The 15049-nt window shown below is 50.1% G+C and overlaps 1 protein-coding gene and 1 pseudogene across 3 annotated transcripts; one reads left to right on the forward strand and one right to left on the reverse strand.

Moving 5' to 3' along the window:
- The first annotated feature begins 6604 nt into the window (after window positions 1-6604).
- Window positions 6605-11857, forward strand: Rtl6 (retrotransposon Gag like 6). Of its 3 annotated transcripts, none has more exons than XR_005880087.1 (2): window positions 6605-11245; window positions 11769-11857. XR_005880087.1 is itself a non-coding variant. In XM_040754050.1 (2 exons), the coding sequence occupies exon 1, from the start codon at window positions 7418-7420 to the stop codon at window positions 8135-8137; it is 720 nt and encodes a 239-aa protein (XP_040609984.1). In that variant the 5' UTR covers window positions 6605-7417; the 3' UTR covers window positions 8138-8155; window positions 11769-11857. The 3 variants fall into 3 exon arrangements, 1 of the variants encoding a protein (XP_040609984.1); XR_005880088.1 differs by having other exon boundaries at window positions 6605-9841; XM_040754050.1 differs by having other exon boundaries at window positions 6605-8155.
- Window positions 11858-14277: 2420 nt separating this feature from the next.
- Window positions 14278-14652, reverse strand: LOC121142974 (annotated as a pseudogene).
- Window positions 14653-15049: the final 397 nt, after the last annotated feature.

Consider the following 15049-nt stretch of genomic DNA (forward strand, 5'->3'; position numbering starts at 1 on the left):
CTGTTACAGAAATGGGTCCCACGCAAGGCATGTGGTTTACAAATATGTTCTTTAGTCTGTAGCCTGCCTTTTCATCCCCACCACCATTTTTAATGTTTTACTTCTATCTATGTATATATGTATCTATCTATGTATCTATGTATCTATGTATCTATCTATGTATCTATGTATCTATGTATCTATCTATCTATCTATTTATCTATCTATCTATGTATTTCTGAGACAGGGCCTCACTATGTATCCCTGGTTTATGTAGACCAGATTGGTTTCATATGCAAAGAGATCCACCTGCCTCTGCCAGCCAAGTGCTAGGATAATGGTGTGCACCACCACCTAGCATATTCTCTCTCAAAGCACAACTTTCCAATTGTGATGGGTCAAATGTCTCATTTCTCTTCTTTTCTAATGTTAATTTATTTTTTATTTTGTGTACTGTTGGGCCCCAGCCCCCAGGGGGTCTCTGTGAGTTGCTGGAGAGCCAACAGGTGTATCCTGTTTTCTAGTCCTGGCTTACTGCCCTGGTCTTGCCCCACTGACATCAGCATCTAGCACAAGGAAAACATGATCTCTTCCATTGGGGTTTTTCCACTGTGCTGTAAGCCTGTATTTAAGGCTGCTCCCTCTCTACAATATAGAAGAGACCTCTTAGCAGAAAAGACTGGACGTCTTGTCTTTCAGTTCAATCTCCAGGCTTCTGCTGAATGTATTAGACTTGCTTGTGGCATGCACGTTGGTGTTTTGCCATGAGTGTTGGGACCCTTGGAACTGTAGTTACAGACAGTTATGAGCTACCATGTGGGTGCTGGGAATTGAACCCAGGTCCTCTGGAAAAACAGTCTGTGTTCTTAACCAATGAATCATATCTCCAGTCCCTCATTTCTCTTCTTATGGATTGTGTTTTTGGTGTCAACTATAAGAATTGTCTAGCTGCATATCCTAAGGATTCATCCCACATATAGTTTGTTCTGTGTACATAATTTTATAGAGTTAAATTTAGGACTGTGACTCATTTTGAAGGCTTTTTTTTGAGATGGGAACTTAGATCAAGGTTGTTCTTATTTTTAATCTATGATGCCCAGCTGTTCCAGCATCACAGATTGAGACGATTACCTTCTGCTGAACAGCTTTTTTTTTTTTTTTTAGAAGTTGGTGAAAAAGTAAAATCACTGCTGGTTCAGTGAGATGGCTCACCATTTCCACCAAACCTGACGACCCGAGTTTGATCTCTGGAATCCACATGGAGGAACCAGATAGCTGCCTCCCACAGACCATCCTCTGACCTCCACACCCCACCACCACACACCAATAATGTGAAGCCTTTTTTAAAGAACCAGTTGGACATATGTGTGTGGGTCTATTCCCGGTTCCTCTGTTCTGTCTTGTTAACCTCCGAGTCTCCGCCTCCACTCGTAGAACGTGTGTCTCAACTCGTGCAGCTGTATAAGGCTGGAAATAGGATAGACTGTAATGCCCTGTTTTATTTTTCAACACAGTGTCAGCTCTCCCAGTCCTTTTGTTCTCTTCGTATCCTTTAGGGTGAGCTTCGCTGTCTGCAGCATTTCAGCCGGACTCCAAAGCCTGCAGCTAGCCTCCCGGGAGGAATGCGTGCCTTTACCAGGCTGCTGCTTCCCAGGGATTCACAGCTTAAACAGTTAAGAGGGAAGCAGAGAGAGCAAACCGGGAATGGCGTGGCAGCCCATCTCTTCCTTCCTTTAATTCATTTAGTTTTCTTTCATCTTCACGGTTGGATTTTACACAAATATTCTACGCACATTTTGTTTGATTTATACCAGGTAGTTTTTTTTTTTGACTGATTATCAATGATACTCAGCATTTAAAAATTTTCTCCATGTGTTCAGCATATTCTAGTAAAATTTATTTTGATATTTTTCGGTTGCTTTCTTTTTTGTCTTTTAGTGAAGCAATCAGTGAGTTTCATTTGGGGTTACTGACAGGAGCATGGGTGAGGGGTTATCTACAGCAACTTACCAGTGTCTACTCCACTGAAGAGTATGTCTCTCTGTGTGGTGGTCCTGTTCATGCAGACTTGGGAGGTGTGGCCTTGCCGGAGGAAGCATGTCACTGGGGTGGGCTTTGAGGTTTCAGACATTCTTGCCATTCCTCTCTGCTTCTTGCTGTGTAGGATGTGAGCCCGCAGCTCCTGCTCCAGCTGCCACACCTGCCACCTGCTGCCATGCTGTCCCCATCACTGTGGGCTCTAATCTTCTGGAACCTTAAGCCACACAGACTCTTCTGTAAGTTGCCTTGGTCGTGGTGTTTTATTACAAAAACAGAAAATTATCTAAAACAAGTAGCCGAACAAGACCAGCCATGATTCAGTGGGCTCAGTTTCCTCCATCAAGGTAGGATCTACCAACAACAGTTGCTGAGGAAAGAGAATACTTAGGAGGTGTGGCCTTGCTGGAGGAAGTATGCCACTAGGGGGTGGGCTTTCAACTTGAAAAGCCATTCGCCATTCCCAGTCCACTCTCTGCTTCCTGCTTATGGGTTAAGATGTGAGCTCTCAGCTTCTGTTCCAAACGCCATGCTGCACTGTGATGGCCTTGGGCTCTTATCCCCTAGAACTGTAAGAAACACTTTCTTCTATGAGTTGCTTTGGTCGTAGTGTTTTATTACAGCAACAGAAAAGTGACTAGGAATCTTTAGGTTCCATTTCCTGACTCATTGCACCAGCTAAACTTGTCAGCACCGTGCTGAACACAAATGCTGACTTCACTGCCTGCCCAGCTGTAGGATGAAAGTGCTCTCTCCTCAGCCACTACCCCAGCAGTTCTTGGTTGTACGCTGCACTTGCTTCTTTTAAATGGTATTTCTTGTCAATGTGTGCGGAAGTCGTTAACACGGTATAATCCTGTAGAGGTGACTCCCTCCTTCTGGGATGGGGCTCAGGTCACCAGGCTTGTGTGGCAAGTGCGTTTACACAATAAGCCATCTCACCCACCCTGTGGTTATTTCAGATCCAGTCGAGGAAGGTCTCCTCTGTCCCGAACTTCTGTGAGTTTTTATGTGAATGGTCATTGTTTGTTTTAATAATACAATTGACATACAATAAAAAAATATCGATTTAGTTTTTCAGTCTATTCTCTGTGTTGTACAGTTCATCAATACTAACTGCCGAATGTTTTCGTCACTCTACACCCCAAGGAAATCCTGTATTCAGCTGTTCCTCATCACTCTTCATCCCCCCTTCTCCCCAGACCTTGGCATGGACCACTCTTCTTTTTGTATTCAAGAATTGCCTTTTCTGGATGTTCCCACTCCATGTGGATTACGAACCTGACATCTTTGATTTAGCACAGTGTTTTCAAGGTTTGTCCACATTGTAGCACAAACCAGCATTCTTCTCCTGTAACTGATTTTTAGGTTATGCTTTCCATTCACCATAGATGGACATGTTCTCTTCTTTTGGGAATGATGCTTGCTTTTGGGAATTTCTGTACCCTTGTCCTAGTTAGCTTTAATTGTCAACTTGACACAACCTAAAGTCCTCTGAAAGGAAGGCCCTCATTGAGGGGTTGCCTGGATCAGAATGGCTTATGGGCCTGACTGTGGAGAGTTGTCTCCATTACCAATTGATCCAGAAGGGCTCAGCCCACCGTGGGTAGCACCATTCCCTGGGCATGTGGTCCTGGCCTAGATAAGAGATCTAGCTAAGCACAAGCCTTGGCATGAGCCAGCAAGCATCATTCACCCATTGTTTCTGCTTCAAGTTCCTGCCATGACCTTCTCAATGATGGACGGTGACCTGGAAGTGTAAGCCAACAGACCTTTCCCTCCCCAACTTGCTTTTGATCATAGTGTTTTATCACAGCACAGAACGAAACCAGAGCTTCCACCATGTGAGGCCCAGGCACTGACTCAGGCTGTCAGGGTTGCTGGTAAGCGCCTTCACCTGGTTTTCCACGGCTGCCTGATCCTGATGCGTTATGCCCTTCCCCTGTTCTCTTTATAAATATTATTCACTCATTGTTCTTATCATATACCCACACATGCTCAGTTTAAAGTCTCTTCATTGTTCCAACTATTTAATTTCATCTGGAGTTAATTCATTTTTTGATTATTGATTTTGTTGCCATCAAGCATAGTTCTGGATGTTTCAGGCTTTGAGTTTTCTCATTTGTGCATAAAAATCTCTCCCTTCTCTCTCACCCTCCCTCCCTCCCTCCTTCCCTCCTCCCTCCCTCCCTCCCTCTTTCCAGCACCTAGCATGTCATGTTTGAGGCCTGGTCTGTAGTTAAGAACATGATTTTGACTTAGAGGTTATGAGCCTCAGAATCTCACCCTTGTGTGGGCTGTTCATCCACCCCAGTGACATGGGCTCAGGGTTTGGTGCCTGTGTGGTTCAAGGGCCACACTTTCACACATGCTGACACCCCCGCCCCTATGAAATAACAGATGAATTTCTTCTTTCCAAGTGACTTGTTTCTCTTCTCATCCCTGGCTTCAAAAAGCAGCCTGGTCCTGTTCCACCCTTGAGTCCCTACTACAGGAGAGGACTCAGAATTCAGCAGGCCATGTCTGCAGCCCACAGGGAGGCTGGTCTTGTCCATGGTGTCCATGGGCCCAGTCACATGGTCCGCTGTTTCCTCCTGTGTTCACAGAAGAGACTGGGCTTCAGATCTAGAGTCACAGCAGCATCAGGACCCGAATTGAACCCAAGTCCTCTTCCTCTGCTTTTCTGATTTTTAGATTTCTTTTAGTTTTGGTGGTTGGAGCTGGAACTCGGCTGGCAGAGTGATTGCCCAACTTGGCAGAGTGCATGCCTAACATGCATGAGGCACTGGGCTTGCTCTCCATTGCAAAAGAATCAGGTATGCGTTGGGGAGGTGGGGGGGCTGGAGGACCAGAAGTTCAAGGCATCCTGCATGAAATTCCAAGTCAGCCTGCATTTTCATTTTACTCCAGTTTTCTGAACTACAACTTTTATTTGCCTCTTTGAAATGAGGCAAAGTATAAGCAGATGTCAGGCTTTATCATATCCAAAATTAGGGTGTTTAAGGTTACTGCAAGCCAACTGGCGGGGGGGCATGTTTATTTCAGTGGGTCTCTAAAACTCCCTTCCAAGGGCAAGCTGGGCCCTAGGCCTCTTCCTGGGAGAGAGGAAGACAGCCGGCAGCCAAAGACCTTAAAATCTTTGTACCCTGAGGACAGCTAGAAGGCAAACTGAGTCCAACAGAAGTTACGATTGTTTATCCCATGGCACGAGAATGCTTGTGGTGGGAGTGGGAACCAGGACGCTCATCGACTGCAACCGGGAATTCCAGGAAAGTGCTCTTCCCCAGTTATGCCTTCCCGGCCCCCACTGATGGCTGTTCCCTTGGCCTGCTCTCAGCCAGGCTACTCCAGCCACAGCCACCCAGGATGCTGTGAGCACTGATGCTTTCTAATTGTTCTTTTACTTTTCCTTGCTACATGCTTAATAAATTTGCTCATCTGAAACCGAAGAGTGGGGCTATTGTGAATCATTCTTGGAACCTAATGACATACCTTCTTTCTGAGGCACTGGGATGTCAACTTTTCTTTTGTCCTGTTTACAGAGCATTCAGTCTATAGCTCAGGCTTATTACTAATTAGCTTTCACAACTTAAGTGAGCCCATTTCTATTCATCTACATTTTGCCACGTGGCTTCATGGCTTTACCTGCTCTCTAGCATGTCTTGTTCCTCTGGTGGCTGGCTCGAATCTCTCTCCTGGACTCTGCCCTTCCTTAGTTTGGTTTTCCCGCCTAACCTTATCCTGCCCTGCTATTGGTCAGTCAGCTTCTTTATTAGACCAATCAGAGCAAAATTTACACAGTGTACAGGACTGTTCCACAGCACTGGGGAACCTCAGGTCTAATATTGTCAACCACAGCTGAACTACAGCAGGCCTCTTAGTAGCCAACAGCACCCAGGGACCTAGGGAGGTGCCACTGTGAATCTGGGGCTGACTCACAAGGGGATGTAATGAGGGAACTGAAAGGTTTTCTTTTCCCCTAAGATTTAGCTCAGTGGTGGCATGCTTGCAGGCATGAGGTCCCGGGTTTGATCTCTAGCACCACTCATGGCTGTGGCACTCAGAGCCAGTAATCCCAGCACACTACAGGTGGCAACAGGAAGATGAGAAGGCCACAGTCATCCTCAGTTACATCGTGGGTTCAAAGCCAGCCTGGGCAACATACGACCCTGATTCATAAAAGGGAGGGAAAGCAAAACATCCAGTGTGGTGGTGAACTCCCGTAATCCGGCAATGGGTAGGTGGAGGCAGGTGCAACTCAAGGTTATCCTGGATACTTCCTGAGTTCCAAACCAGTCTGGCTTACAGAATACTGGCTCAAAAAACTAAAATAAAAAATACTTTTCTTTTTTTGTCAAGATTCACTACTATGACCATGTGGTTCATGCTAATTGCATTCAAGTTAACAGTAAGAAAAGCCAACCTCACTTAAAAAAAAAAAAAAAAGACACCGCCACTGAGAGGCTCAGGATGCTGTCTTAGGAAGAATCAGAAAGAATCTAAGCTTTCCAAGAGAGAATCAAATGGCAGAACCCACGCTCCTCGCTGATAGGCTGCTGAGAAAGGCGCATGGCCCGGGGGGCGGGGCTGCGTCACTTCCGGAAGGCAGGTCTCTAGCGGACGGCGCTCCGGGAGCGGGCGGTCTCCATGGCAACCAGCAGGCCCCGACCCAGTTGCCTGGTTTTCTGCTGCTGTCTCGCCGTCCGCGCCCGCACAAAGACCGCGCGGTGACCGCGCAGTGCCACGACCCCACCACTCCAGCCCCGCGGGAACCGCAGCCGCCGCCGCCGCCGCCCGGGAAGCAGTTCCGGCGGGCACCGTGACGCACAGGTCGGGCGCGGCCCCGACCCGCGGGCCATCTTGGCAGCGAAGGGAGCGGCGGAGCGACAGGTACACGTACCGCCTGGCGGGGACCAGCCCAGGTGCGGCTGTCTTTGTTCTCTCGCAGGTAGTCGCGTGGCACCCGCGGGCAGCGCCTTGACCCGCAGCCCGAGCTCCGGCAGGTGCATTCCGCCCAGTCTGGGCAGCGCAGCTCTGCGCATCCCGTGAGGCCTGGGCAAGTCCAGCCTATGCATCCTGCGAGGCCTGGAAAGATCCAACCCCGCTCATCCCGGAAGACCTGGGTTGGTCTTGCTCACTCATGTTGCAAGGCCTGGGTAGGTCCAGCTTGTGCATCCTGCGAGGGTTGAGCAGGTCCAGCTCGAACATCCTCCAAGGCCTGGTCAGGTCCAGCCAGCGCCCCACACTCTGACCCTGCAAAGCCTGCAGAAAGGAGCTGTGCCCAGTGCAGGACCAGCATCCCCAGGCGTGCCCTCCCAGATTCTGCCTGGGCGCACCTGCTTCGGCACCCAAGGCCTTTTGCTCTGGTTCTCCAGCTCGCTGTGACTTGCCTTTGGCCAGTATGGTCCAACCTCAGACCACCAAAACCGAAAGCTCAGCCTCTGCTCCTGGTGCCAGCGCACAGATGGATGATGTGGTTGACACCCTGACCTCCCTGCGCCTCACCAACTCTGCTCTAAGGCGTGAGGCCTCCACACTGAGGGCCGAGAAGGCCAACCTCACCAACATGCTGGAGAGCGTGATGGCCGAGCTTACCCTGTTGCGCACTAGGGCACGCATCCCCGGCGCTCTGCAGATCACTCCACCTATCTCTGCCATCACCTCCAACGGGACCCGACCCATGACCACGCCACCCACGTCACTGCCTGAACCCTTCTCCGGAGACCCCGGCCAGCTGGCGGGGTTCCTGATGCAGATGGACAGGTTCATGATCTTTCAAGCCTCCCGCTTCCCGGGTGAAGCAGAGAGAGTTGCCTTCCTGGTGTCCCGACTGACTGGGGAAGCGGAGAGGTGGGCCATCCCTCACATGCAGCCTGACAGCCCTTTGCGCAACAACTACCAGGGGTTTCTGGCTGAGTTGCGCAGAACCTACAAATCCCCGCTGAGGCACTCAAGGCGTGCACAAATCCGGAAGACTTCGGCATCCAATAGGGCTGTGCGGGAGAGGCAGATGTTATGCCGCCAGCTGGCCACAGCTAGCACAGGACCCTGTCCGGTGCATCCAGCCTCCAATGGGACCAGTCCGGCCCCAGCCTTGCCTACTCGCAGCCGGAACCGTTAGGGACCTGTAGCCTCCCAGGTAGCTAGACTGTTGCTGAGAAGAATTGTCAATATGGTAGCATTGTCCTGTTTGCAGACACCTTTCACACCTTTCCTGGTCTATGGGAGGCCATCCCGCCATCCTCACTGGTCATCCACCCTGCTGTGCGGTTTTTTTGTTTTTGTTTTTGTTTTTTGCTAGCTTTACCTGCAACTCAGTGCATGCTCCCCTCTCTGTCGCTGGCAATCCAAGCTTCTGTAGTAATCACAACACAACGCTTTGGACATGTGCCTGCCTAAGCATCATTTAGGCTGACCACCTCTGTGGGCTCGCCTAGTAGACATTCAGCTTCTGTGTACTCTATAAGCACCCTGGTGGTTCCCTTCCTGGTCACTCTGGTCTTGCTGATGAGTTCTGAATAGAAAGAAGCCAACTTGGCCCTGTAGGTGGCTGATGTGTACCTAAACCAGTCTGCCTACATCTGGTCATTTGGGAAGGTAGTCACTCTGCATTCCAGGGATCCTTTCCCTTATGAGGGAGCCTGCATTTCAGCATACCCCACTGCTGTTGCTGGGAAGGCCTGGTCCTTCATAGACATTCCTGCCCCTCCCATCCACAGGAGACTTGTTCACACCCGTCACCGTCAGTGTTCTGGAAGGCATCAGGGAAATCTAGCATTCGTCTGTGGAGTTAATTGTGGACACAGGACCCTGGGCAGTTCCATCAGGCTTCCACAGGCAACAGATTCCTGATGTCCATGCATCAGCTATAGCAGACTCAGCCTGAGGGGGACCCTGAAGGCCCCATTTGCTGCCGGGATTTTTGTTGAGAGGCTCATAGTCGTCTGTCTGCTCGTGCCTGCCCACGTGGCTCTATCGTGGGCCTTGTCTAGCCACAGACTCTTCCACCCAGGGAAAGTGGCTTTCACTTGGCCTATTATCCACCCACACCATCTCTAAGGGTCCAAGGAACCCACGTGACATATACCCTCTCTGTGCCTGGGCCTGATGGCTAACCTTTGTCCAAGAACAAAAGACTGGCTGGGGGCCAGCCCCTGTGGAAGACATGGAGCACCTTCAGTAGGGGGTGTTGGCCTCTTGCTGAAGAAATGTCGAAGAGCAGCCAAGCAGCTTTGGTCCTCATGTGGACACACATTCCCATTCTGAGGAGCAAGGTGTTGACCTCTTTGAAGAAGGATGCCTGGAGATCATACTCAGAGTCAGCCAAGCCCCTGGACAGTGACATCTGTCACATTTCAATGCCAAATTAACTGTGTTTACATGCCCACTTGGCCCCTTGGGGGAGACGGGTGCCTCTCCTGGGTTTTTCTGCCCTCCTCTGCATGGTCTTGGCTTGACCACAAAAAATCGCCTCTGCACCCACCCAAATACACCTCTCCCCTCTCGGGAGTTCAGAGGCGGGGCCGGGAATCTGGCCTCTTTCAGAGACTTCCTCTGTCCTTGGGAAGAGTGACTGATTCCAAAGCAGCCACCCTTGTAAGGCCAGGAGTCTTCATTCAGTGCTCGCTGGGCTTGCAGCCCACAGCCACCTGCTTCTCGTTAACTCTATTAACCCAGCAGTCTTGCTGAACAGTTTAGACCGAGGCACCCTGCTGGCACCATGGTGCTTCCTAAGCAGGCAGAAGACTCCCCGACGGTCCCATTGAGAATGCTCACTGGTTCCCAACAGCTGAGTCTCAGGATCTTCCAGTAGACGGGACCCCAGGTGAAGCCACAGCTTCACCAGAAAAGGTTTCTTTGTGGCCTTCTCAACCAGGATTAGAGACCCATTGGGAGGCATGTCACCTGCCCTGGCTCCTTGGACCAATGGGTGATGTATTTGTGTTAGGTTCTGCTTCAGAGTCCTCAGCTGGTGCTGGAGCCAGAGCCATGCTGGCCAGATGTCTCCTGATATGGCTTTACTATCTCCTTTCACCATCTGGGTCCACGCTGCTGCTCTGGTGGCATTGGCTTGGTGGTTTTTTTGTTTATTTGTTTGTTTTGTTTTTCTTGGTGTTTGTGTTTGTGGAAATGGGGCAGTGCTGCCCTGTATTTAGAACCATCTCGATAGCTCTGTGGCTTGGAGCCTGGAGCACATGAGAGAGGGTTGAGGCTTGCCCTCCACGTAGGATCTGGAAGAACCACTTTGGATCTGTTGCTAAGGAACCCCATGGTGGTCCTAGTAGGGGGCATGGTTAGTCCCCAGCCAAAATGACAAGATGCAAGGCCCGTGCAGCTCCAGAGGGAGGCTGTGGTAACTGGGCATCAAGCTGAGGAAGAGGGGGAGGGGAAGCTTTGTACATATCTTAAGGTTATAGTTTCTTGAGCTCAGAAGAGCACTGGGAGAGGGGGATGGAGGAGTTGTGAATGAAGGAGTGTGGCCTTTCAGCATGGACTGTTGCGGCAATACTGTGCCTGCTCCCCAGACTCTGTGATACCCATCTGGTCACCAGGCTTTACTGTATTCAGAATCTAACTGACAGTGCGACCTGGCATGAGGGTGACTCCCCAGCCTGGTGTATAATGTGACCTTGGGATTATCTTCATGTCCCAAAGCATTTAGTGGCTTTGAGGAAATAGCAAAGACCCATCTCCTTGACCCCAGCTGAGTATATGACAGGTGTGACTGCTGTGTGGTAGTACATTTGGGCTGGCTGAGATAGGTCCTATTGATGCAGAGGACAGCCACTGCTGGATGAGCGTGCCCCCAGTATCAGCCTGCAGGGGAGTGGATGGAGGTGGGGAAGCTTTCGTGGGCTGAGGGTAACTTAGGAAGCAAGCCTGGGGCGTGGCTGGAGCACACTGGGGACAGGGTGTTAGGTGGCAGGGGCTCTCAAGTGTCCTGCGTGTGATAAGTCGGTTGCCCTTTGCTCTGGAGGGTTCTGTCAGGAGATTTGCTTGGACATCACGGCCTGAGGCTTGAGGTAGGAAGTGAGAACTGGAGGTTGGGCCAGTGGGCAAGCTTCCCAGTGTTGGGGAGGTCCTCGCCTTTAACATCTCTTTAGGACCTCAAGTTGGACTTGGTGGCGGCTGGTCTACCACAGAAGGTAGAGCTAAAGAGAGGAGTCCCCATTCAGTGCCACCAACAGCTGGACCAGAGCTTCCCATTCTCCAGGGCAGCACGCATCAGGTAGGGGACCAGGGAGAGGAAAGAAAATGGTCACATTCAGGGTTTTGGTGTTTCTTTCCTGTCTCTGGCCCCATCTTTCTTGCGCCATGGTGCTGTCAGTGGACCCTCACCGTGTGCGTATGACACAGCTGTTCCCATGTGCCACCAACCTTATTCTGAATGGCTATGAACCCTTCCCTCAGGCCGAGGGACAGGGCTGTGTTAGAAATTGATGGTGTGTCAGGTTTTCCTCTTAGGACCAAGTTACTCCCTAGGGGTAGACTCTCAAAGGTGGGATTGTTGGATTAACGAATATGGGGCCCTTGAAACTTTCATTACCTACTGACAAAACAGTTTCCAGAAATTTCTGTGTCCATTACACTGCCACCAGCAAGGGTAAGTGTCTCTGATTCAGGGTCTTCTGCCAGGACTGAGAATTTTCTGACTTGGAGAAGGACAGCAGCGTCATGCTTCAGTTGCATCTTTCGATTCTAGGACGTTGAGCACCTTTTTACCCCAAGTGATTGCATTTCCTCTTTTGCAGACTGCCGATGTCCTTTGCTCCACTGATGGGCCTGACCAGTTTGTAAGAGCTCCGTATGCAATTAAAGATACTAAGTGTTGTGTGTCGTATCTGCTATAAGTGTTTCTGGGGTTTGCTGTGGGTGTGATTGAAGCTGCATGTGGGCAAGCAATGCCTGGCTCTGCCAGGCTGCGCAGGGCAAGAGGGATGCTGGAGCACAGCAGCGCCTTGGGAGAAACTATGAAATCCTTTACACAAATGGACACTAGGCCTGGGGGCCCAGGTGTGGTAGAAGGGTCTCTGTCACAGTGTTTATGCCCCACATAGTTCTGACATTTTGTGGGAGAGGTGGTTCTGCCAGCTGTATCCCCGGTGTCTAGTCCAGAACATGACCTATACATGACAGGAGCCATCATAGAGCAGGCAGCCATGTACTCAGATTGTCTCTCCGGTCCCAGGATCCCTTGGCACATGTAGGCTTTGTCATCACATGCCATGTCACAGTTTTCAAATGGCATTTAAGCCATGAAAAGAAATGGAGGACATGTAAGCTTGAGTACTATATTTTAATGAAAACTTATCTTTTCTGAGCATAATATTTCTAAACAAAATAATGGCCTGTTTCCATCTTGGTGGGTTTCCATGAGGTAGCGGGAGGCTCAGACTGCTGCTGTTCTTAGTCTTTGTGACACTGTTGTGAACGTCTGAGGAAATCCACTGCATGCTGATGAGATGGAGGAAGTCACACAGTGTCTTGCAAACGGAGTGGCCTTGTAGTGCAGGCACCACTGGGCCAGGAAGGACTAAGAGCAGGCAGTCCTGACCCATTCTGTGAAGCTTCTGGGATGACTCTCAGTGCTTTGAATCTTGGGTCTTTCCCCCACTTAATAAACAGCCATTTCTGGGATTCATTTGGTATGTCTTGTGGATGTGTCTCCACACTAACACCGTACAGCAGCCCTTCCCTGGAGTGTGCTTTTCTCCAGCGGAGCCCAGCCTGCCCCATGGACTGCTCTGTTCTGGCCCTTGCATGTCTGTTTGTACTGAGATCTGGTAAGGTTCCCACTTTACTCATTCCTATCTCTGACCACTAAAACAACTTCTAAGGTTTCTCTTAATAACCCTGTGGCAGGTACCATTGCTCTGAAGGTGGCTAGTGGAGTTGGGCAGCTGTAGAACCTGTCATCAGAGGTTCTAGCCCGCAGCAGTCCTCATGTTGCTACCATGTGTGGGTGTCTCTGATATGTAAGAATCTGTCCCAGCTAGCTGTCCTCTGTTATGCACAGGTTCAGAGTACTTAGTGGCTTCCTAGATGTCCCCAGGAGATTTTCAAGGGCCTACCATCCCCTTTGACAGGACAGTAGAGGGTTGGAGGTGTGGGCTCCACCCATCACTCTGGCCCAGGTCAAAGCTGGCAGCCATCAATGGGGACCTGGGCCAACATGCCAGTGACCAGGTGCCTCCTTTGCTTGGCCTAGGGAACTCAGGTGGTTTTGATTACTCTATTGTCTGCCCACATTCTCCCAAAGCAAAGTGGAAATGGTGTCATCCCACCTATCTTTACCCCATACCTGACATTAACCAGTTGTGAGGCCAGCCTAGGACCTTTCCTGCCTCTCAGGCCTGGACAGCCCACCTTGCTTTTCATTCGAATAACACTTGACACAGATTTAAGGTTACTGTTAGAACTCCCCCTGGCCTGGTTAGGGTTTTCCTGGTTGCCCCTCCCCCAGCCTCTCATCTGTCAAATATTTTATGTTTCCACTGAACTTGAGTCTTTTCCACCAAATGGTGCATCTCCCGGGCAGAGGCTCTGCCAACAGCATCCCCAGTGCCTGGTTAGCTCAAGGCAGCTGTGATCATACAGCAGACGAAGATACGGTGACGGTCCTGGTCACATGGCCCATGCCAGAGCAGCTGTCTGCTTTGCACTCTGGGGAAGCCCACGTACCCCACACCCAGTCTGCCCCACTTTACAAGGTGGGATCATCCGTCCACATGCCTCTTGGCCCACTTAGTAGGCAAGGAGAACTGACCTTGGGGAGGACAGGACATCGTCTTTGAGAATTACCTAACAATAGACATTTCATTCCCTGTTCTGGCTGCATGGTTTAAACATTCACATTCCTTGGCAATGTTTGCAGTTTCTTTAATCACAAGCCACACTGTCACAACAACCCTAGTAGCTAGTTTTCCTGGGAACACTTTCTTGTCAACAGGGCCTTGTTCTCAGGCTCAACAGCCCCTTTCTCTGCTTAATAAGGGCCATTGCTAGTACACAGGAGAGAGGGGAAGGGTTGCAGTCTCTCTGAACACATGGGGGGCAGTTTCTCAGTCCATCCACTGAAGGTAGAGTTTCCAGTTTGAGGTGGCCAGCATTCCCTAGACAGCAGGAGCCTCTTTTTCCAAACAGTCTCCTCAGTAGAGGTCAGTCTGTTATTTTTTATTTTTGTTTGTTTTTGCGGGTTGGTTTTCACATTTTATTGAGGGGGGGTGCAACAGGGAAGGGGACCCCTTCCATCAGGAGTATTCATGGATTCTTCAGCCTTTCCAGGCTTGGACCCTGAGCGTCCTGGGGGTGACTGGGCACAATGGCCTATGCCCATTATCTCACACAGACACTGGGGAGTTGTACAGCGTGGCCTGGTTGATCATGGCAGCATACTTGATGTAGGGGCTGACTATGGAAATAATTGTAGCAAGGCCCCAGACAGAGAATACCACCAGTACCCACTCCTTTGCCCAGGCATTCTTGAGGAAGGCAGAGAGTCTCCTGGCCATCTCGATCTTGTCCAGTGTGTTATTTTTTTTAAATACTGCCATCTGCAGTAAAATGAAAGCACGTCCTCAGATTCAAATGTTGAAATCTGCACCCTGATGTCATAATGTTGAGAAATGTTTGTTGTTCAGGCCACAGTCTGTGATACTGTGATGGCTTGAGAGAGGCTAGTCATCGTGGCTCAAGTATTTGAACTCTTGGGCTCCAGTGGATTGAGCTGTTTGGGAAGTTATGGGACCCTGGGGGGTGCAGCCTTGCTGGAGGAAGTGCATCAGTGGGGTGGGCTTTGAGGGCTCAGAGCCTCTTCCCCTTCCGATTTGCTCTCTGCTTCCTGCTTGTGGATAGAGATTGATCTCCAGCTTCCTGTTCCAGCTACCTGCTCTCTCCCTGTCCATGATGACCTCTCCTCTGGAACTCTAGCTAAACTCTTCCTAAGTTGCTTTTGGTCATGGTGTTTTAGGCCTGTCCTCTGGAACTCTAGCTAAACTCTTCCTAAGTTGTTTTTGGTCATGGTGTTTTATCC

The sequence above is a fragment of the Mesocricetus auratus genome, unplaced genomic scaffold (genome assembly GCF_017639785.1).
Source record: "Mesocricetus auratus isolate SY011 unplaced genomic scaffold, BCM_Maur_2.0 Super-Scaffold_100010, whole genome shotgun sequence".
Lineage (NCBI taxonomy): Eukaryota > Metazoa > Chordata > Mammalia > Rodentia > Cricetidae > Mesocricetus > Mesocricetus auratus.

Coding starts and splice junctions, on each gene's coding strand:
- Rtl6 (XM_040754050.1), top strand. CDS start 7,418: ATGGTCCAACCTCAGACCACCAAAACCGAAAGCTCAGCCTCTGCTCCT.